The sequence below is a fragment of the Hyperoodon ampullatus genome, assembly GCF_949752795.1.
Source record: "Hyperoodon ampullatus genome assembly, chromosome: 11".
NCBI lineage: Eukaryota > Metazoa > Chordata > Mammalia > Artiodactyla > Ziphiidae > Hyperoodon > Hyperoodon ampullatus.
In genome coordinates, this window is record NC_136924.1 from 60,960,928 (window position 1) to 60,982,845 (window position 21,918).

Here is a 21,918-nt window from a genome sequence, read left to right on the forward strand (position 1 = left end):
CCCTCGGGACCCCTGACTGGGGCGAGGGAGGAGGTACAGACTAGCTGAGGCACAGAACGACCCCTCGTCTTCAGCCTTCCTTCGCCTTGAGTCCTGGGTCAAGGTAAAACTGGAAGAGAGCAGTGTTCTCCAGAGGATTGCCCACTGGCTCCAGCGGGAAACTGAGTTGGAGGTGAGTCTCACCCAGACACACCTGGGAGTGAAAAGTCAGTATGGGGAAAATAAATAGGTGATGGATGGTTGGATAACAGGATCAACTGAAAGGAAGAGGAAGGTGGGAAGTGGTTCTGGGTCAGAGATTATAAGAAGGAGAGGAACCCAGCAGACTCCCAACACCAAGCTTATTACTGGAAAAAGCTGAAAGCACCTGAGGCTAGAGTGGGAGGGAAGGAGGTTAGAGCTAACTAAGGGGGGACTTCTGAGGCCTGATATGAGAACCAAGTGGGAATGACTGGAATTAGCAAGTTAGCCCATCTGGGCCTCAGTTTCCTCACTTGTAAAGCAATAATAAAATACCGTGTTCTGGAGATTAAATGAGACTTTGCAAGTGAATAGACTTTGTGACGGATTGTCCTCCCCCTCTTTGACTCACAAACCTACCTCCTCCATCACCATCCTCTCCTCTTCCTCCCCTTGCTCTTAGGACATCTGGACATCTGGGAGCAGAGTAAGGTGCCTCTGCCTGTAATTGCATTTGTTGTTCACCTCTTGATGGACCGGCAGTCAGTGATCTATTCTGATATTTCCATGGCTATGGCATGCCTAGCATGGTGAAGGGGCTCAATGTGTCTGCTGAATGAATGAATTGTAATGTTGTAAGGCAGTGGTTCTCAAATTCACTGCTTATTAGAATCACTAAGGAGAGGTTTTGTTGTGTTTCAGCGTGAGTGGGCAAATGCCCACTCTTTAAGATCCATTGAATTAGAACCTCTGAGGAAAGGCTCCCCACTCATATATTTATATCACATTTCCCAGCCAATTCTGATGTCCAGGTTTGGGAACCTACTCCTGGAGGGATCGATGAGTCCCTCCCCTAAAGGATGAGTCCAGATGAAGTCAGGCTACAAGGAAGATCCCTTCCAGCTCCAAGGATCTATAGCCCTAGGATACAAAGAGAGCTCCGTGATTGCTGGAGCAGCAAGAATGAATTGGTAACAAAATTCAACAAGTGCAGGGAAAGGAGGGAGCACCTCAGTTAGCTCCCGGATGTCCCAGGGAAAGAGGAGATGGCCACGGAGGAGGCAGGTTTGTGAGGATGAGGGGGGGATGATCCATCCAAGAGCATGTTTGCATACAGCTTCATTTAATTCCCACGTTATTTTATTATTGATTTATAAATGAGGAAAATGCGGCTCAAATAGGCTAATTTGCTAGTTAGTCCCAGAGCTGGAACTTGAACTTGGGTCTCTCACTCTTCCAAACCAGGGTGCTTTCCAGTGCAACAGGGCTCTTCAGCTTGTAATAGGAGTCTTTGTATTTCCCAGAGAGCCTAATAATGCTAGGTTCACTCAGTAGACACACAATAAATTGTTGCTGTCTGGACAACAGACAGGAAAAAAAAAAAAAAGAAAGAAAGAAAACCTTGAAGAACTTCAGGACAACAAGGAGATGGGGCGGCACTGGATCTCTTTTCTTTCAGGCAAAATCTTCTGACCCTGGGGCTACAGACAGGAAACGAAAGTGAAGAAGAGGGGAAAAGAACTACAATTCCCAAAAGACCCTAAAGCGTCCACCTTACGCATGCGTAGGCCCCGCCCTAATTCTGGGCTTCCCGGCAGCTCTTTTTGCGCATGCGCTCTCCGATCAGTCTTCTTCCAACCTCTCGTTTTCCCCGGCTGGAGTTGGTGCCTGGACCTCCTGCGACCTTCATCTCCGGTTGCGATGTTGCCCTTCTCTTTGCTCTGGGCGACTCGGGTAAGAATGGGGCTCCGGAGGCTGGGTGACTAGTAGGAAGTAAGCTCCCCTCCTATCCTAGTTAACTATTCACAAACTTGGGTTCTCTTGGCTTTTAAACGCACGTGGTCTGGGTCCTCCGGGAGGGGAGAGCGGGAGGGGAGAGAGAATGTGCAACTAGGGGGTCCCTGAGACCCCCGGTGCACGCGGGGTGATTGGGGCCCCTCTCCATTCCGGTAACCAGATGCCCCAAGGCCTTGTGACCGCCCATTTGACGTGGCATTAGGGAAGAGAACTGTGGACCCCGTGCTGGCCAGCGAGCGGGGTTCCTGGCCTGGACCGGCGAGCTAAGTCTTTCCTGCGAGCTCTGAGCCATGCAAATGATGCAGCTGGTCACCCTTGCTTGTATCAGGGGTCCCGCGGCTCTGTGGGCTGAAAGGAGGTGGAAAGAGTGGGGAGCACAAAAGACAAGATGTGGGTTTTTGCTTCCCTGCCAGCAGTCCACCCCCAACCCCGTACACACACCTCTTCCCCAGTGGCTGCTGAAGGTCTACCCTGCCACCTCCGTTGCTCAGGAAACCACCTGTACAGCTCGTTGCCCTAACTCTTGCCAGATTGGTTGCCTCCCACCCTGACTGGGGTATCACTTTGTGAAGGCTCTGCAGGAAGACCATGTGTTTCTGTGGGTGGGGACTGCCCCTGAGTTCCAGAGACATAGGCTTCTAGAGGACAGACTTTGTCCGAGGCTTTGCAGAGTGGTTCAAGGGCAGAGGTGGAGGGAGAGTCTGAGGTGAGGTGAATGGACCAAATCAGAACCACCCCCTGGACATTGATCTCAACCTTGGCTCTAGAACTGGCTTTTGAAGGTGGAGGTGGGAGTGGTGAGAACTGGAACAGACCGACGAGACAACTGGCTGCTGGATATGGAGCCTGAGGGCCTGATAAGCATGGCTGAGGGTTGTTGACTGTTTTTGTCTGGGCACTTTTTCTTTGACCCTGTCTTTTCCTCCCCCAGCCTCTGCGGAGATGTGGTCGGCTGGTCAGGATGGCCATACGGTGCCAGCACAGCGAGGCAGCCCAGACCCAGACTGGAGAAGCAACCAAGGGCTGGTCAGGCCAGGAGAGTCTATCGGACAGTGACCCTGAGATGTGGGAGCTGCTACGGAGAGAGAAGGACAGGCAGTGTCGTGGCCTGGAGCTCATTGCTTCAGAGGTGGGGCCTGGGAGAGGGGCCAGGGCTTAGGCCACCGTGGGTGCTGCAAGTAACAGGTCATCTTCCTGCTATTTCTCCAGCTCTCCCTTTCAGACTCAGGGCCTTCCTGCTGGACCTCATCTTTCTCTCTTCTTACTGACCTCTGAAGCAAAGGCAGGGCCAGTCTGGCTTATGGGATGGGGCATTAGAAAGCTTCCAGAGCCTCCCGGGGCTCCTATAGTTTAGTCTGGTCCCTCTTCCATCCCAAGAGGAAAGGGAAGCTTGGAAGCACAAGTTCAACTGGACGGGTGGCCTTGCTGGAGACACCTATCACAGCAGCTGGGTTTCTGAGGATGCTGCTCTGGCCCTGCCCCAGGCCTGGCACGGAATCCTAAATGAACAGAGCTTTCTGTAGAACCCGGCTCCTCCCTGCAGCCTGGGGCTCTGGCATGATGGGGCTGTGGGATCCAGGGAAGGGGGCTCAATACCTTCTGACATTGCCCCCTCCCCCACCCCAGAACTTCTGCAGCCGAGCTGCGCTGGAGGCCCTGGGGTCCTGTCTGAACAACAAGTACTCGGAGGGTTATCCTGGCAAGAGGTGAGGGCTAGGCACCAGAAGGCTGGAGGACAGCCTCAGGGATGGTGATCCCCGTGGGGGACACCTGCCTGTGCCCTCCCAGTGTGCATAGAGAAGTGGCCTTCCCAGTCCTTTGCTGCTGGTCCAGGGGGATGGTGGAACCCTTTCTCTGTGCCCTGATCTCCTCCCCTTCCGTTGCAGGTACTATGGAGGAGCAGAGGTAGTGGATGAAATCGAGCTGCTGTGTCAGCGCCGGGCCTTGGAGGCCTTTGACCTGGATCCTGCTCAGTGGGGAGTCAATGTCCAGCCTTACTCGGGGTCCCCAGCCAACCTGGCTGCCTACACAGCCCTTCTGCAGCCTCATGACCGAATCATGGGGCTGGACCTGCCCGATGGGGGCCAGTGAGTATAGATGGGGTGGGTGATGGGCTTGTAGGCAGTATGGGCATGGGAGAAGAGTAATTTGTTGAACACCTGCTGTGTTCCATGCGGATGAAACAGGGCTCTCCCAGTCCTGCAAATTCCAGTGAATGAGGAAGATAAGACCCCAGAAAGCAGTGCCCAGAGCCATGAGGGTGGTGCCTGCTAGGAGAAGTGTTCCAGAGACCCCGGCCTTTGGAGTGGGGTAGGAAGGGAGTGGCTAAGTCTGAGAGTTATTCCACTCGGAACCTGCCTACTTCCTCTCCTCCCCTCCCAGTCTCACCCACGGCTACATGTCTGATGTCAAGCGGATCTCAGCTACATCCATCTTCTTCGAGTCTATGCCCTATAAACTGAATGTGAGTGCTCTAGGGTGTGGGGAGGGAGCTGTGAGGAGCTGCCCTGCTTTCTTCCTAGGGCTTTAGCTTTTTGTCTGTCTGTCCAGCCCAAAACCGGCCTCATTGACTATGACCAGCTGGCGCTCACTGCTCGGCTCTTCCGACCTCGACTCATCATAGCTGGTACCAGTGCCTATGCTCGCCTCATCGACTACGCCCGCATGAGAGAGGTGAGTGGAGGGCTGGAGTACCTGCCCCTCCCTAAGGGCTGGTGGGGAGATTTTGGAGGAGGGGCAGCCTTGGGCAGGCCTGTCTGGGCCCTCCCCAGGCTGAGGCCTGTCTCTGTACCTGCCCAGGTGTGTGATGAGGTCAAGGCACACCTGCTGGCGGACATGGCCCACATCAGTGGCCTGGTGGCTGCCAAGGTGATCCCCTCACCTTTCGAGCATGCGGATGTTGTCACCACCACCACTCACAAGACCCTTCGAGGGGCCAGGTCAGGCCTTGCCTCTCACTGCCTTCACTCCCGGGGCGTTGTTGGGCTGGATCTGAGGAATTCATTCCCACCAGAAGCCCTGTCTATGACAGCTCTCCTTCTCTTGCCCGTGGAGGCAGTTCCCCGGCAGGGGGTTTGGGGGCGGAGGTGAGGGCTGCTCCCCTCAGCCCCTGGAGTCTAGCACACGGAGCACAACTGTGCTGGACTCTAGAGCCTGCAGGGCTGGGCCAGCCAGCTTCCTCTGTTCTCCCCGCCCCCTTGCCCTTTCTTTTCGGCCTAGCTTCTGACCGCCTACCTCCTGCACAGGTCAGGACTCATCTTCTACCGGAAGGGGGTGCGGGCTGTGGACCCCAAGACGGGCCGGGAGATCCCTTACACGTTTGAGGACCGAATCAACTTTGCTGTGTTCCCATCCCTGCAGGGGGGCCCCCACAACCATGCCATTGCTGCGGTGGCTGTAGCCCTAAAGCAGGTTGGGGAGCCTACTCTTGTGGGGTGGGTGGGGCATGGCCTACAGGTTCAGACCCTGCACCTTGCCAACTGAAGTTGGAGCTGATGGAAGGGAGGTGCCAGGATGGGAGGGCGTTGGGATGGGGTCACACTATGCTGGGGGTGGAGGGGCAGACGGGGCAGGGCTTAAGGTGACAGTGCTGCTGTCTCATCTCCAGGCCTGCACCCCCATGTTCCGGGAGTACTCCCTGCAGGTTCTGAAGAACGCTCGGGCCATGGCTGACGCCCTGCTAGAGCGAGGCTACTCGCTGGTGTCTGGTGAGCCAGGGGGTAGGTGAAAGCCTCTGTTCCCTCAGGCAGAGGCCCAGGACTCAGTACTTCCTGCTTACTGTCCCCGCTCAGGTGGCACTGACAACCACCTAGTGCTGGTAGACCTGCGGCCCAAGGGCCTGGATGGAGCTCGAGCTGAACGGGTGTTGGAACTCGTATCCATCACAGCCAACAAGAACACCTGTCCTGGAGATCGAAGTGCCATCACACCTGGGGGCCTGCGGCTGGGTGAGACCTGGGTTCCAGGAGGGAAGGGTGGCTGCCAGGTGGGCTTGGGCCATGCTAATCCCCTCCTGCCTCTCTCTCAGGGGCCCCAGCCTTGACTTCTCGACAGTTCCGTGAGGATGACTTCCGGAAAGTTGTGGGCTTTATAGATGAAGGCGTCAACATCGGCTTGGAGGTGAAGAGCAAGACCAGTGAGTGGGCAAGACCTCCCCTGCCCCCACCCAGTTTACATTCACTGTCTCCCCCCTCCTTCAGCTGATCGAACGGCCTTGCCCAGAGCTCTGACAACGTTTTTTTTCTCCCCCATCTCTAGCCAAACTCCAGGATTTCAAATCCTTCCTGCTCAAAGACCCAGAAACAAGTCGTCGGCTGGCTGACCTCAGGGGACGGGTGGAGCAGTTTGCCAAGGCCTTCCCCATGCCTGGTTTTGATGAGCACTGAAGGCACCTAAGAAACGAAGCGCACAGACTGACGTTTATTCCTCTTCCCCCTACCTGGACAAGTTGGGGTTGGGGGGTGACTGCCTATCTATCTTCCAATTTTTTGCTGGAGGAGGGGAAGGCCGCCCACTTAGGGGAAGAGGCGGGTATAGTTCCCCTTCCCAGGATTTGTAGCTGAGGAGGTTTCTTCTTGTAACAAGACTTAGAAGGAAGAGGCTTGGGGCTTTCTGCCCTAACCTCTCTCATTATCTCAGTGTTATGGACTCCCTGCCCTCTCTTGGGGAGGGGGGAGTTGCCCTTGTGAGCCAGAGGAAGGCGTGGGTAGGCACCCTTCTTTCATTTTTATCTAATAAAATGCTGACCTGCCCTGAGCTTCTGTTACTGTGGGAGGGGTCCCCTGGGCCAGGTGGTGACTTGTCTCCCTCAGCATGTCCCTCCGTTCCCTCCCACCACTACCACAAGGACCCCTGGGGCTGCAGTCTCCTCTCCCTCTGATCAGAGCCGACACCAGACGTGATTAGCAGGCGCAGCAAATTCAATTTGTTAAATGAAATTGTATTTTGCCCACGGCTGCTTCTGTTTGATCCCAGGGGACGGAGGGGAGCAGGGAGGGGTAGGGAAGGCAGGGGGAGGCCCAGGTGTGAGGCGGGAGGGGGTGCCCATTTGCATGGGAAGCAGGGGGCTTGGGCACTGGCAGGAGTGAGCTTCACCTCCTTGGGTGTAGGTGCCTCATCCCAGGCTGGCTGGGCTGTCAGTGACGAGCCTGGTCGAGCCCAGTCGAGCCAAAGTAGCACCGCCCCTGGGCTGGTGCCCAGAGCCTGGGCTAACGTGGGGCCCGCCACGTCACTTGGCACTCAGGCCTCTGCTTGGTCTTGGCTCTCACGTAGGCCACGCTCCACACGTAGTGTGTACCACGCCCTGTGAGGCCCGCAGGCAGGGGGGCTGGCATGGGCCTTTTGGGTTGCCCAGGCTACTGCCTGTCCTCCTAACTCCCCCTCCCCTCCCCCCTCGTGGGACTGAAGCTGAGGGTCAGAGGTGCTTCCGCTGCTGGGAGCAAGGGAAGAGGGTGGGGGTGGAGCTGGCTCCCCTCGTGGGAACCGGCCTGTGTAAGCAGGAGCTGGACAGGGTGGCTAGAGTGGTGCCCTGGGGTGGACGGTGGAGAGCGGAAAAAATGAGTAGGCTGGCTGGTGGTGGTTTACATCGATGTGCTCTGCAGCCAGGCTTAGAAGTCTGGCCGGTCTTTCTTCAGTTTCTTATAGTCAGTGGAAACTGCAAGGAACTACAGGAGAGAGAGGGGGGTTGCACCGAGTGCCCCAGGCCTCCCTTTGCTAGGGTGGGAGGTGCCAGCTGGGACCAAGAGATGAGCGGATGGAGGCGCAACCCTGAAGCCACTGGGAGTTACCTTGTACTGGTCATTGGGGCTCAGGCGGTTCCAGGGCTCCGGGTTGTTCTTTCGGTCCCAGCTGTGGAGAGGGAGGGGGAGGGTTAGGGTTTCCTCTCTGGGAGCTAGGACTCTGGAGCCTCAGGGCACCCGCAGGATCTGCGCCCCCGCCCCAGCACGCCCCCTCTTCCGCGGAGGTGGGGGGCATTTCCCAGAGACTGAGAGGGGAGGGGGCACGTTAGCGGGTGCTGACAAGTGAGACAAGAAGGCTGTCAGCATTGTCAGCCTGGGACCAGGTGACAGACGTGACAACCCGGCCCAGGGACTCCCGCCTGCTCCTTGTCACCCCAGGTTAGCCCCATAGAGCAGAGCGGTGGGAATCAGGCAGAAATCCCGAGGCGCTGGGGTTGTAGTGATGTGCCTCGAATTCAGACAACGCCGAGGGTGCTCCTGCGTGCTGGAGGACCCTACACTCCCGCCGCCTCTGGCGGGGCTTGCGGTCTCCGCGCCGCCCCGGCCCCAAAGGCGCCCCCAGCAGCTCACCCGGCCACCCCCCCCCCCCCCCCAGCGCTTGGGCGGCGAGACAGAGGTACCAGAAGGCCACCGGCGGCCAGCAGAGCGGCGTCACCATGGCAACGCGGCCGGGAGCGGTGCTAGTTCCGCAGCCCAAAGCAGGCCGAGTCGCCAGCCACTGAGGAGTGAGCTGTCTGGTGGGGCCGAGCGAAGGCGGGGGGCCTCGCAGGTCAGGAGCGGGCTCCAGCCCCGAGATGCCACCTGCCTGGGGATTTCCGCGAGGACCCCTCATTCCCACCATTCCTGGGAGGCCCGTGCGTCCCTGTCTCATCTTGCCCCACCCAGGACCCCTTCCCGCGTCCCAAGCCGGCCTTTACCAGACGTCGGGGCTGCGCAGGGCGAGTCGCAGCAAGTAGAGCGTAGCGCTGCCCATGCCCAGGCCAATGAAGCCGATCATCGGGATGAGCTGCGGGAAGACAGAGGGAACTTTCAGGGGCAGCACCCCTCCCAATCGCCCTTTACAAGCTTTTCTGCTCGGCCCGCCCGCTCCCCCACCCCGGGTCTAGCGCCCCCTCCCTTCCGCGAGGGAGGACCGGCAGCCTCCCACACCATTTTTGCCGTAGTCTCCCTCAACCTATTGCGAGTCTGTCTGAGGTGGATTCAAGGGACACGGAGGGCATATTGCAGGGATGGATTGAGGGCACCCTGAAGAAATATTAGGAGCTTTGGGGGAACTAGGCAAGAGGCAGGGTACTGGGAGATTTGGGGGTTGCCAGGACAGCTAGAGAGTTAGAAGGTAGACTCATGGCTCCTGGGACCAAACTCACCCCGGGATGTCTCTTGATCTGCCGGTAGAAGCGGGCTCCGACGCTGGTTCCTGCCATATCGCCTCTCCAGTGTCTGGTCCTCTCCAGCGTCCCTGCTCCCTTGCTCCTCCTGGGGTCCCGCCCCTCTCTGGGGAGGGGTCAGCCCAGCCCAGCCCAGCCTGGCCCAGCCCGGCCGCTTCATCAGACTCTCCCCGCCCCCAATCTCTCTCCCTACGGCAGTTCCAGGCTCGGCTGGGAAGAGAACTGTTGGGGAACAGGGGCATTTCTGCTCATCCACTCTCCACACCAAGGGGTCAGACCCTGGCCCATGGGACATCATCATGCTTTGGGCTTTGGGCTGGTCCAAGGGAGAGGCCTCGCAGACTCTGGCTCAGAGACTGATTGAGGGGGATCAGAAGTGGGAGGAGGGACTCACCATGGGACAGGCAGACAGACCTCCAGCAAAGTGCAGGTGGGAGTGTTCACAGGTGGGACCAGGAGGGGCCAGGAAAGAATGAGGGCATCTGTAATGCTTCCCTGACACCCCTAGAGCCACCCAGGAGCTGGGAGGTCTTGGGAGCCCTGGTTCTGTCTCCCTCCACAGTATAGTGGGAAGAGGAGGGGGACAGATAGACCAACAGCACTAAAGCTGCCCCAGCCGCTCTAGTCCTGGGTGGTTTCTTCAAGTTGGTTTCTCCAAGTTGCGTTGTGGTTAGCCTGGAACAGTGTTTGGAGGCCAGGGAAGCCGGGCATTATCTTACACCTGGCTCAGAATAGGATAAATCAGTTGGTTAAGTTTGGGGGCTTGAGAGACTTCCTTCCCCTGCCTACCTGGGGTAGCCATCCAAGGAGGCCATGTTCTGTCTCTGGCTGTGATGGAGAGAAAGAGAATGGAGTAAAGGAAACAGTCGAGGAAAGATAGAAAAGATGTTGAAGGAGAAAAGAGAAAAAGACACAGAGACAGAAGCGTCGTAGAGCGATTGCCTCCCTTTACGCGACCAACTAGGGTGTATGAACTCGCGTGTATGCTATGTTGTCAGCGTTGGAAAGCTCACTGCCACCGTCTTCGGGAAACTGGGGTCCTAGGGACCCAGGAGCGGAGCCCTAACCACCTCTCCTCACTCCACGCTAACCTCCATCCTCCCTGCCTCCCCCACTGCTGCCCTGGCAGCCCATCCTACACAGCTCTCCCACTTCTCCCCTCCAGAGCCTCGTGGTGCCCAGGCAGGGGCGAGCTGTGCACCCACCACTGTGCCCCTCAGAGCACCGAGAGGGAGAAGTCCCTTTCTGGGGAGCCTCCTGCTTTCGCCCCGAGCTGATACCTCCCCAGCCTCCTGAGCTGACAAGCGCGGCTGTAATTAGGCTGCGGGGTCCCGAGCTCTCCGCCTCCCTCCGGCGGATAATGAGATAAAGTGTCAGAGACACGGCGAGAACAAAGAGACAGAGACTCAGTGCTTACGTGTGTGGGGGACGGGGGAGGGCGACTGACGGGATGTCAGAGCCTGGAGCAGCGCAGAGCCCGGCCCTCCCTGAGCACCCGCACCTCCAGGGCTGGGTCAGGGGCTAGGGTGTCCGGTCACCTGTGCCCCTTAGCCCTCCAGTCTCTGGGACTAAAAATCACTCCTGGAGCTCGAGCTCGAGGGCCGCACAGCTGGGCTGCACATCTGGCTCTTGTGGCACAGCTGGGGAGCCAGGATGCCTATAGGGATGTCTGGCCCCTGTACCGCGCCCCTTTGCTTCTTGGGCCCTCGCCCTCCTTCCGGTGCCCTTTCTAGTGAGTTCCAGTGACCCGGGCCTAGCGCATTCCGAACCCTCTGACCCGCTTCTTTCCTTGGAGCCGCCGTTGATCCTCCTGCCGGAGGGCCCCTGCCGGAGTTCCTTATTACATTACTGCTTTCGCGCTTGCCTCTCCGGGGTTCCTTGAGCCTTCACCTGCTTCTGGTACTTGTCTCTGACCCCTTGTCGGTGACCCTATTTCTAAGGTCCCGCCCATCTCTGGATCGTGGTCTCTGCGGCCAAGCTGAGACACAGAACTGCTTGGGTTCCACATCCCATTTCTTGCCACCTCCCCGCATTTTCCCACCAGAAGGACTCAGGCCACACTGACCGAGCCGACAGAGGTCATTAGCTGCGGATTAGGCGTGGCCAGGGGCGGGTTGGGTTCCCGCTGGGATCTGACTCTGAACCCTAAACCTTACAGACACTAATCCGCGCTCTGCTGGAGCCGAACGTCAAAAGCAGCTGGACTCCGCGGAAAAAGTTGGCAGCGGGGCCGTGGGTGCGGGCGCCCCCTGGAGGCGGAGCTGCTCTCAAGCTCTTAGGGGGCGATGCCTCAGGCGCCCCCTATCGGGCCACGCTGGCCCTGCGCCCTGCGGCTTTTGAGCAGGTAAATTAGTGCCAGGAGTGTGGGTCCGGCCGGCAGGTCAGCCGTTCCTGCCACTCCCACCGCCAAGGCAGTGTGGGTCCTTCAACTTCCACTCCTCTGTCGTGAGGTGGGGCCGAGTGAAGGGAAGGAGAGGGGACGAGGAAGCTCCCACTTCGCCAGCTGCGGGCACCCCAGGTTCAGGCCAGTTTCTCTCGCCAGGCTGGGCTGCCCCAGATGCCCGGGGCTCCGCCTCCGCCCCGGGACTGCTCTCTGCCCTCTGACCCTACCTGCCCCAGTCTCCGGCTGCCCATTTTTTCTGCGTCTGCTTCAGACCCTATCACTGTCTCTCTGTTCCTTCTCATTCTGTCTCTCCCTCTGCAGCTCTCTTTACCTGGCTGTGTCCCCCTGCATCTCTTTCTCTGTGTCTCCCTCAGTTCGTCTCTCCTTCCCTCTATATTGCTCTAACTCGCTGTGCCTCTCTTTACAAATGCCTCTCTCTCTGTCACTGTCTTTCTCCCCCCCTCCCATTCCCCGGTTCTATTCCTATTCTCTGCCTTGCTGCCCCTGGGGTTCTGCAGCAGTCCAACGGGACAGCCTGGGGACACCTCGGGGCACTGCCCAGGGTCCCCTTCCCGGTCACCTCCACACGCCCGTCACCTTGGCGCGGGCTCCTTCTTCCCTCTGCAGCAGTGCGGCGTGGAGGGGGCGCCAGGGTTGGAAGACACAGTGCCCAGCAACTGCTCGGGAGCCCCGGGGCCCCTGACCCCCTCTGCCGCTATTAAGGACGCCGGGTCCCGAGGCTCTGAGATGATCATGATTGCATCAGCCAGACAGCCGCGGAGCCGGGAGCCGCGCAGCGAGCGAACCAGCGAGACAAAGACGCCTGCGCCATCTGTTTATGCAAAGCGCTCTCCGCCGGGGACCCCGGCGTTCCAGTGCCTGGCCCAGCTCTGAGCATAGGGTCATGAGTCAGCTACTGCCCGGCGCATCCGCCGCGCTGCGGCTCCCCCACTCCCCAGCACCCAGAGGGGCCGCGGGGCGAGCGGAACTGAGGGGGGTGGGGGTTGTTGATGTGATTGGAGCGGACGCGGCTCTTTCTTCAATAATGGATGGAGATGATGCGGACGGCGGAGCCAAGCCCGCCCGGAGAGGAGAGAGGAATAGAAATGGGGAGAGGAAGGGGCGGGGGCGGGAGACTCACCCTGGCGAGCGCACAAGCGCGCGCGCGCACACACACACACACACACATACACGAGCGTGCGTGCGTCACACTGTCATTCGAATATACGCCGCCGCGCGGCTCACACCCAGGCACACGCCCACGCACTGTCACTGAGGCCCACACACCTGCAGGCAGAGACGCCCGAGCAACACACACTCACCAGAAGCTTTTCCTGGTTCTTACACATACACGGTCCTACAGGCAGAAGCGCATGTAAATGCCCACACGCGGGGCACACGCAGGAGTGAAGAATGCACAGACACGTAGACCCGTCAAAGCACATATGTACATCTGACACCCAGGGGCTAAGACAGCCAAAGATCTTAAGAGGTTGGGGGTGGGGCAGATCGGGCCAAGACACATACTCAGCGGCACAGGCACGCACCAGGGGCACACATACCAGGGGTCCACACGTATACACACACAACACCTGAGACTCCGATAGACACACCTCACACATTCAGGGCACAGACACACACATACACACACACTACAGAGCAGGGACACAGACACCCATAATCAGCAGGGGCACAGAGAAACCCCCTTCCCCCCTCCCCCCACACACTCAGAGTTTCACACCCACACATGCCAAAGCTGCTGCCTGTGCCCTGCGGTGGCCAAGTGTGGCAGAGAGGTCACTGAGACCCCTGAAGCAGGCCTTGTTAGTCTAGCCACATAATGAGGCTCTGATGATAGGAGATTCCTGGGGCTGTGGGCCCTGCGCCCCTGCTTGACTGCCTACAAACTTCCTTTCTTGGCCCCCAGGGCCAGTGGTGTAGACCTTAGGCCTCTCTGTCCACAGCCGACCCTGCCAGCCTCAACCCCGGTAGCTGGGGGAGAGATGGGAAAGCCATAGAGGGATATTAGCAACTGCATAGGGAGACTCCCAGCACATCCCCAACACAGCCAGGAGGCAGGCTCATCCCTGGTGCTGCTCAATCTTCGGACTTCAAGGGGCACTTTCTTTGCTAAGAGCCGGGTGGGCACTGGGGAGGGGTAGGACGTGGGTTGTGTTCTGGACCCTAGTAACCCGGCCCCTCCTTCAGTCTGTTTTCAATTCAGTCAGCTCCTTGGCCTAGACTTATGACCTTTGCAGTGTGAGGCAGCATCATCCATCACCCAGGCGGCTGCTGGCAGGCGTGGGGGGCATTGGGGGCTCACACAGGGTCGCTGTCCCTCCTGCCTCCCTCTCCTGAGACCTGCTCTCTGCCCGCGGGCCAGGGTCCACGGGCGGGGCAAGTACTGGGGGGAGGGTGTGACCAAGGGGCTCAATTGCTATAACTGGGCCTTGTGTCCCCACCCCTGACACCCCAGCACCCGTCCTTCGAACTCGGCACAGTCAGCCTCCCCGCTCCTCCCACCCTCCCTCTCTCTGGCCCTTTGCTTAATTTCCTATTAACTGCTGATAAATCCAATTAAACCGCCGCTCTAATTAGGGACAGCTGCCGGCTCCGGGAGGCGGGGGAGGAGGGTGCCCCCCGAGTGTAGGGGGAGAGAACAGCAGCTCTTTCTGCTTCTCGGTACCCCTACACCAGCACTGCCGCCCAATGAGGCAGTAAATTGGTTTTGTTTCAGCATTATGTGTGTGTGGCGCTCTCGAGGATCTTGGGGGACTCTGGCTTTGAGTCCCTCTGATCGCTTGATGAAGAGTTGCGACCCAAGCCCTATCCGTCCCTGCCCCCCGCTTTGGTGGTAGGTGGATCCTGAGGAGGCATGAGGGCAAAGGTTTGATTTGTGTGCGGCGGTGGAGGGGGGCCTGCAATCTGCTATTCCAGCCGAAGCGTGATTCGAGGGGGCTGCCTGAGCCTCCCTTTATGACCCCGCCGCCGCCCCGAGGCCTCCGGGACAGTCAAGGGCAAAGGGAACAGGAAACCGAACCAGGTTCTGAGGCGAGTCTTCTCGTGTGCTTCCCTACCCCCAACACACCTCAGCCTTCTGGAAGGAAGGGGGGCGCTCCCGTCCCGGGCCCTCCTCTTCCCCAGCCCAGCTGAGACTCTGCCCTCCCCCCGCCAGCAGCAGATGGTGCCCGGGCTCCCGCTGCCAACCTTGCTAGGTGGTGCCAACCTCAGGCCTGGCTGACAACCGTTAGAAGAGAAGAGAGAGGATCTCTTGACTGGCCAGGCTGACCCTCCCCCACCCGCCATCTAGCTCAAGACCCTCAGCCAGCCCCATTCCAGCGGCCACCCCAGGTTGCCGCTCACAGGTCCGCTCCCAGGTCCCTAAACTCCTCGTCTCCTTCAGCTCCCTTTCCTACACCTTCCCGCTCCCTGCCACCTGCCACCGCGACCTGGGCTGGTACATTTGCATATTTGCATATGCAAATATCATTTACATACGGCGCACCGCTGGGAGGGGGTCTCCGCTTGAGCTGCTTAGCTGTCTGCCCCGCGCCCTCTCACTTGGTACCTGTCGCAAAGGGCTGGGGCGGGGGCCGCGCGGGAGGGGTCAGGCCCCCCCCCCCGGTCTCGCTCGCTCAGTTCCCGGAGGACTTGAGGAAGTGTTGCCATGGAGACGGCACGCACCCCACCCCCTTCCAGGACCAGGGTCTCGGGCTTGGTGTCTCCGGTTCTCTCCTCTCCCCCCCGCCCCCCACCCCCGTCCCTCGCACTTCAACCGAGATCTTGCATCGCCCCCTGGCGGCCTAGCTCGGAACTGAGCCAGGTTCGGAAATGCAAGGGGCTGCCCACGGCGAAATCACTAAGAGATAGTGGGACCTACCCTGCTACCCGATCCTGCTCCCAGCAGCAGGGGCGCGAGGGCCGTGACCCCAGTCCAGCTCCCCTTTCTTCATTGACGACAGAGGCCTTGCCTGGCGGACGCATCTGTCTCCCCACCTCGCACCAGCCTCGGCCCAGGTGGGTCTCGGATTACCTGATGGTAGTGAGGGGAGAGCTGGGGAAGATTCGCCACGCCTTCCTAGGCCCTCTCTCCTCCCTCTCCCCTCAGCCCCCAGTTAAACAGTAAACTTTTCTAACTTTTGTCAAAACTTTAATAAATTGGCAACATTCGATGGTTCGCCTCAATCCCCCCTCCCGTCTCCCTAGTGGAGACGCGTTCTTTTTCCAGATCTCAAAGGCTGGACCTGAGGGGTTGTGAGTGAGGCTGCTCCCGGCACCAAGTATCCGACGGCCTCGGCGGGGGAGGGGGACGGGAACCAGTCCCTTCCCGGAAGCACCGTCACGTTCCGGCGGGCCTTCCCATCTCCCCCACCCGGCAGTATAGCTGCTTTCGCCCCTTTTCTCCCCAACCTCCACTGGGCCTGCCCAGAATGGGGTTTGGTTATCTCCCGCCAGCAGGCGTCTTCACGCCTCAATCTCCTCCAGGAAGTCGGTGGGAAACAGCCCCACCTTGCGGCCGGTGTAGACCTTGACGTAGCCACCGGCTTCATCTCCTTTCTGCACCACAATCTAAAGGATTAAGGGACGAGGGAGGAGAGGAGTCAAGAGAAAACAGTAGAAGAGCTGAGCAAGGGAGTCCAGAGTTATGGAGGCCCAATCTAGCCCCATTAATGGGTTAAGATCTGCAAGGAGTGTAGTTTGCAGAGAAGCCTCTGGGCCTGGGGTTGAGTTGGGGCACGAGAGCTACCTGGTCCTTCTTGAGAGTGATCTGCCCTATCTCGCGGTTCCCCACGAAGGATCTCGTTACGCGGTGCACACGCTCTCCAGACCGGACCCGAATGATGAAGTTTGGAGGGAAAAATCCGACCTTCTCCCCTATTTTCCCCTAAAGGAGATGGTAGGGGGAATTAATCCACAATCTCTGGTTCTAAACTCAACCCATGTCCCACCCGAGTCTCAGACATTTCTCTTACCCGCCACCACTCCTCATTGGAGTCATCAATGACTGTGATCTTCTCTCCAGGCCTGGGAGAGGAAGGAAGGGGCCTCTGAGATTTAGGGGCCTTATACATTCAGTCCCTTGGCTGTGCCCAGGTCCAGCCCCAAATAGGCTCCATGCCTGAGTCCCCCCTTTTCCTTTCCCATAGGGAGCTGGGCTCTCCCCTCTCCACTCCCAGTACACTGCCACCCCAATCCTAAGGCCTCTCACGGGAAATCCAGATCGTCCTTCTCCAGGGCTTTGAATCGATAGAGAGCCACAAAGTAATGAGACTGCTGGAAGCCAGGCTGCTTGTGCTGGGGGTGAAAGGGGGTGATGAGTCTCAGGGCACCTCTGTCCCAGACTGAGGGGCAGGAGGCAAGGCCAGGGGTATTTTCTAGACACACTACATTCCACCTCTCTTTCATGTCCCTGAACTAAGAGGAATGTGTTGGCTGTGTGTATGTGTGAGGTGGTGGAGAAGACAGGTTAATGATTGGAACCCATGGAATCAGTGTGAGCTTCTGCTGAGGCCGTGAGTGGCGTGAGTGGTGTCAGACCTGGGTTGGGGAGAGGACTGGGGTCCCCGTAGGGAGAAAATATTCTCACTTTGTCATCAGGTGTCTTCTTTTCAGCTTTCTTATCCCCTTCAGAGTTTCCTGGAATGGGAAACACCGACAAATTGTCTCTGGCTTCTGGAGTGTAGCCCTCAATCCCTTACCTTTCTGTTCCAGGGCCTCTTACCTCCAAACCTGGCATGCTCTTGGGCCCTCCATCTCCTGTGCCACAACTGAGCCCTGACCCTCCTCCATGTCTATGGATGGAGGTGGGTGTTACTCACCATCCTGGGGTTTGCCTTCCTGTGGTCTGGCAGACTCTGGCTCCTCTTCCATCATGGCTGCTAGAGACTGGAGAGGGCACTAGAGTTAGGAAGATGCTGTCTTGGAAACTCATGCTTCCCCTGGCTCTCAAGTCTGGCCAGAGAACTAGAGAATAGGATCTCAGTGTTGGAAGGAGACTTGGAAGAAGTATCTAGTCAACCACCTGCCTAATGCAGGGACTTTCTCTGAAACAACATGGCAGGTGACCACCCACATTGTGCTTGAATGTAGTTGACAGGAAGCTCACGACCTTGCAAAATCCATGTCCTTTACTATAGTGTCTTCCCTTAAAAATACTACAGCGTGTAAGAGAAAAATGGGCAGCACAATTTTTAGAATTCCCTTAAGAGAAAAGAACCCGAGTGGGCTAGCCTTTCTGGAAGCAGTCAGATCACATTGATAGTGCCTTATAAGTCATAGCTCACTCCAAGAAATCCCTAATTTGCACCCAACTTCCATATCAACTACTTTGAGGCCAGATCTCTAGTTCTGTTTTTGTGCAGTTGGTTTTCTTTTTTTGATCCAAGAACAGTTAGATATTTTTCCTTACACAATTTTGAATGATTAGTTCTTGGTCTTTCTTCTAGTCTGTAATATTTTTGAATATATTATTCAGTGTATGAGTTTTCCCTCCTAGGTTTCCCACAAACTTAATGGGATATATCATTTATATCTTCATTTGTATCAGTGAGAAAAATGTCCATAGGTGAGGACTAAGGACTAAATCATGTCATAAAGCATCAGAAATCTCCCTCTGGTTGGAAACTCCCTAAAGGACCAGAATCCTTTGGGTGCTGTCATTCAATTAATTTTAGGAATCCATCTAACTGTAACCATTATCCACATTAGTCCATCCTTGTTGTCCAGAAAGATATAAGGATATGCTAACAAATTCCTTGCTGAACTGAATATGTCTATTGTATTACCAATCTAGTAACCTATTGCAAAAGGAAATGAAGGTGCTCTTGGCCACAAGCTTTGTGCCTCAGTTTCCTCATCTACAGGATAAATGGGTCAGACCAGACCAGATCTTCATGAACGCTTGGGGGGGCTCTAGAATTCTCTGATTAGTTGGCATGACAAGCTCTCCTCTCCAAATCCAAAAGCATAGCTTTTCCTCTGTTGTCTGGCAATGCCAGGGCCCTGGGGCCTAGCCTTTAGTTAGTTATGGTGGTTTATCTGACAATTTCAGAAGGGAGTTCCTGGAGTAAACACATGCTATGGCAGGAGTTGTTAAACTGAGGCCTTTTAAAATTGCGTGCAAAAATTTGTCTGTTGGGTTATGTGCAATTTTAGGGGAAGAGGATCCCTACTTCTGTCAGCTTTCCAGAGAGGAGACAGGACCTGCTCCATGGGGTCTCTGGAAGGCCTCAGTAGGAAAACTGGGTGCTCACATTTTTTTTATCTGCCTGTCCCTTCTTCCGTTCCTTGTTTGCCATGATCACCCCAGTGCGAAGGGTTTCAAACACAGGGTCATTGCGATTGGCAGCAGCTAGTTGGAATGGGAAAAGAAAGGAGACATTACTGGGGAGGCAGAAAAAGGCTTAGAGGAAAGAGAGACCTCCTAAGTAAGGGAGAGATGCGACTGAGTAGGTGCGTGTGTGTTTAGAATTAGGAAAGTGTCAGCTGGGTATACCTAGGGTCATCAATTTATAAAGAGCTCTAAAGACATCACTGGAATTGTGATGGAGAAAAATATTTACCAGCACTCCTTCCAGGCAGAGCATTATATGATGTTGGAAAGACAACTCTGCTAATGAGTTGCTTGGGAGTTGGGGAATGCTCAGAATCACTATTTTCCTTTTAAGGAGAGTGGTCCTTTAACTGCTGGCTTTTGTTCTGCTGAGTGGCATGTGCAAGCTGGGGTACTACCACCAGTGGGTTCTTCTTTCTCCATCCATGCTCCTCACAGAGTTCAGCCTCTCCTCCAAATAAATGTTGAGCAAATTGTCAACAAATACACTTTTAAGAGTTGCCAAATTATGAATCTGCCCAGGATGCCCACAGCTCTTGGTCTGGTCCTGAGTCTGGCACTATGCTCTAACAAGGATGAGGACAGTCTGCTTCATGCTTAGAAATGGTTTTGCATACGAAGAGCAGAGTTTGAAGTCAGGCAGATGAAGGTTTCCGTCTTGGTTCTGTCTCTTTCTTACTGTACAAAGCCCGTGCTAAATCTTATCTCCCTCTGCTATAAAACAGGGGAATACTGACTCTGCATCCAAGATGGCTAAAATATTAGATTGAGTGAAAACCATGGGAAATAGAGTCTGTTTCAGAATTTGGCTTCCCAATCTGGAGACGGTGCTGAAACCATCTCTAGGCTTGCCCATTCCCTCAGGTCCCGTATGGGGCACTTACAGAGATCTTTGACACAAGCGTACTGCTGGTTGCTGTAGAGAGGGGAGCTATAGGCCCGATGGAAACCAGGGGGCTGTAGGATTGGATGGGAGAAAGCATTAGAGATAACAAGGTAGGGCCCAGAACCCATCTCTCCCATGAGTATTCACCCCTTCTTGGAGTAAGAGATGGCTTGAGGAAAAAAAAGCAGGGAAATGGGTGGGATGATTTGAGGAGGGACTGGCAAGGAGGTAGCTGGCAACACATCCCCTCCCTTCTACTTTCTTGCTCCCCAGAGCCTACTCACGATCTTGCCGAAGCATCTCTGCATCTCCACATAGGGCCGACAGTGTTCGTGGATGTTAGTTTTGCAGTTCTTACAGCGAAGCCCAAATTTGTTGTTGACTTGGGAGATGGGGAGAACATCTGGGTGAGGTTCCTGACTTCCCTTCCCCTTTGTACCATTGCTGCTACTCTAGCTCTTAGGTCCTTTTTCTGTCTGGGACCCAACACTCTCAGTCTGTAATAGTATTTTCTTAAAGCCAAATCTTACCACAGCCTGTCTGATGTACAAATACTCCTTTCCTAAACCCCTTCCCCCACCCCCTGCCTTCGACATCACACTCTCCACTTCCCTTCATGACTCACGCACAATCATCCGGGCACAGACATCACAGAACTTGGGCTTCTTGAAGAAATGATCTTTGAATTTGTGGGGCTTATCATTAACAAGCTTAGGAGGTTCTGGGGGTGGCTCCTCCTCCTCTTCTTCCTCCTCTTCCTCATAGATGTAGTAGATGGGCCCACCCCCAGCTCCCACTGCTTCCCCATTGGCCTGGGGCTCTGGGGGAAGCTCCGTTTCCTTTGTCCCTGTAGACTCCTTCCTGAATAATTGCTTCAGCCGCTGTAGCTGAGGGAGTGAAGAAGACCCAGTGTTAAAAGAACTGTCTTGCTTTCTAGAGTAGGTAAGGCTGAAGCTAACTATACATTTTTCTAGCCTGGGGTAAGGGGCACACCCCAGGATTAGGGGGTATCGGGGGCTGCGGGTGCTAGCTAGCGTTTTAACAATAAATGAGTCATATACAAGTGAGATCAATTCAAGCACTTTTCTTCAAGGGCTGCAGCAATTTCCCAGCTCCCCCCACCCAGTGGTCAGAAGCCCAGACTCACCCCACTTTGCCGAGTCTCTGCTGGGAAGGAGGAGGACTCCAGCACCTCCTTTTCTGTCATCCTGCAAGAGGTTGGACCCCACTGTGAAATCTAATCCCTGACTGCCATTCTTCCCTCCCATGTTCCTGTCCCTTGCAGTGGGGTGGTCCTTGAAGGGGAGGCTTTGGGAGAAATTTGGTTAAACAGAGATCCTTCCATAGGGCTTATGAGCAGAAAGATTCCATGCAAGTCCAGAGAAAAGCCCAACAGACTAAAGACCTTCCCAACCAGTTCCTCAAACCAATAGCCATCCTTCTACCATGAGGGGCAACCCCAGAGTTTACAGCCCCAAGACAGTATACAAGGCTGTGTGGTTTAGGGATTTTCCTACAGGTACTTTATTTCTCTTGGGAATCTGTGGGCAATAGAAATGTGACGCACACCTTCCCAGATCCCCTTTCAAGAGGTTTAATGTGTGTGTCCACAAGCATTCGTGGAGGGACGGGCTGGGGACATTTGTTCTCCTCTACCTCTTGAGCCCTGGGGGCGCAGTGCCTAGTTCCCAGCCTGCCTCAGGCCTCAGCTATTTTAAGTTTTCAGAGTAATACGAGCCTTTCCTTCCCTCACTACTCCATTCCCCTGATCCCACCCTCACCCCACCCTCTAATCCTAACTCTTGTCCTGGAGTAGAATAATACTAATTTCACTCCTAAAACCCAAACTACTCACAGACAAGCAGAGAAATGAAGAAGCGGAATAGACTATGGATTGGGGAAGCTTGGGTGAGCAGTCCTGGAAATGGAAAGAGGATGAAGAGGCAACTTACGTTTGGAATTCCCTAAGTCAGTCCACAGCCTGTGGAGGAAAGAGGGAGCCCCTGGGATCTTGACGGTGGTGCTGGGGGAGGGCCGGTCTTCTTCCTTGGGGGCTAAGCCCCCCCAGTATTCTCTGTACTCACACCAGCTACCCAGACGGTGTTTGTAGACCTCCTAGCCTCTCGCCTTGGTGTCAGAGCTGAAATGACAGGGCTGGAGGAAAGTGGACAGCTGAGCGACAACAGCTGACACAGAGAAATTGGACACGGGGA

The 21,918-nt window shown here is 56.2% G+C and overlaps 3 protein-coding genes across 5 annotated transcripts; 1 reads left to right on the forward strand and 2 right to left on the reverse strand.

Annotated features, from left to right (window-relative positions):
* Nucleotides 1-1,881: 1,881 nt before the first annotated feature.
* Nucleotides 1,882-6,727, forward strand: SHMT2 (serine hydroxymethyltransferase 2; the record flags this gene model as incomplete). Of its 2 annotated transcripts, none has more annotated exons than XM_079715932.1 (12): nt 1,882-1,914; nt 2,909-3,106; nt 3,604-3,683; nt 3,864-4,064; nt 4,360-4,441; nt 4,528-4,650; nt 4,777-4,916; nt 5,223-5,388; nt 5,585-5,684; nt 5,769-5,924; nt 6,005-6,112; nt 6,235-6,727. In XM_079715932.1, 12 exons carry the CDS (start codon nt 1,882-1,884, stop codon nt 6,360-6,362), a joined length of 1,515 nt encoding a protein of 504 aa, XP_079572058.1. In that variant the 3' UTR covers nt 6,363-6,727. The 2 variants fall into 2 exon arrangements, with proteins under 2 accessions (XP_079572058.1, XP_079572059.1); XM_079715933.1 differs by having other exon boundaries at nt 4,558-4,650.
* Nucleotides 6,728-6,901: 174 nt separating this feature from the next.
* NDUFA4L2 (NDUFA4 mitochondrial complex associated like 2) lies at nt 6,902-9,163 on the reverse strand. The gene is made up of 4 exons (XM_079715934.1): nt 9,083-9,163; nt 8,633-8,721; nt 7,764-7,824; nt 6,902-7,640 (listed from the first exon to the last, which is right to left on the reverse strand). Exons 1-4 carry the CDS (start codon nt 9,137-9,139, stop codon nt 7,584-7,586), a joined length of 264 nt encoding a protein of 87 aa, XP_079572060.1. The 5' UTR covers nt 9,140-9,163; the 3' UTR covers nt 6,902-7,583.
* Nucleotides 9,164-15,628: 6,465 nt separating this feature from the next.
* STAC3 (SH3 and cysteine rich domain 3) lies at nt 15,629-20,912 on the reverse strand (the record flags this gene model as incomplete). Of its 2 annotated transcripts, none has more annotated exons than XM_079714661.1 (11): nt 15,629-16,055; nt 16,234-16,371; nt 16,460-16,511; nt 16,696-16,781; nt 17,074-17,123; nt 17,306-17,372; nt 18,740-18,837; nt 19,719-19,776; nt 19,990-20,087; nt 20,331-20,592; nt 20,853-20,912. In XM_079714661.1, the coding sequence occupies 11 exons, from the start codon at nt 20,910-20,912 to the stop codon at nt 15,951-15,953; spliced, it is 1,074 nt and encodes a 357-aa protein (XP_079570787.1). In that variant the 3' UTR covers nt 15,629-15,950. The 2 variants fall into 2 exon arrangements, with proteins under 2 accessions (XP_079570787.1, XP_079570786.1); XM_079714660.1 differs by having other exon boundaries at nt 19,704-19,776.
* Nucleotides 20,913-21,918: the final 1,006 nt, after the last annotated feature.

Bases quoted from the DNA above. Each gene is read 5' to 3' on its own strand.
- NDUFA4L2 (XM_079715934.1), bottom strand. From the start codon at position 9,139: ATGGCAGGAACCAGCGTCGGAGCCCGCTTCTACCGGCAGATCAAGAGA. The intron at 8,722-9,082 runs GTGAGTTTGGTC...GTCTTCCCGCAG, and splicing joins AGATCAAGAGACATCCCGGG to CTCATCCCGATGATCGGCTT. The intron at 7,641-7,763 runs GTAACTCCCAGT...TCTCTCCTGTAG, and splicing joins GCCCCAATGACCAGTACAAG to TTCCTTGCAGTTTCCACTGA.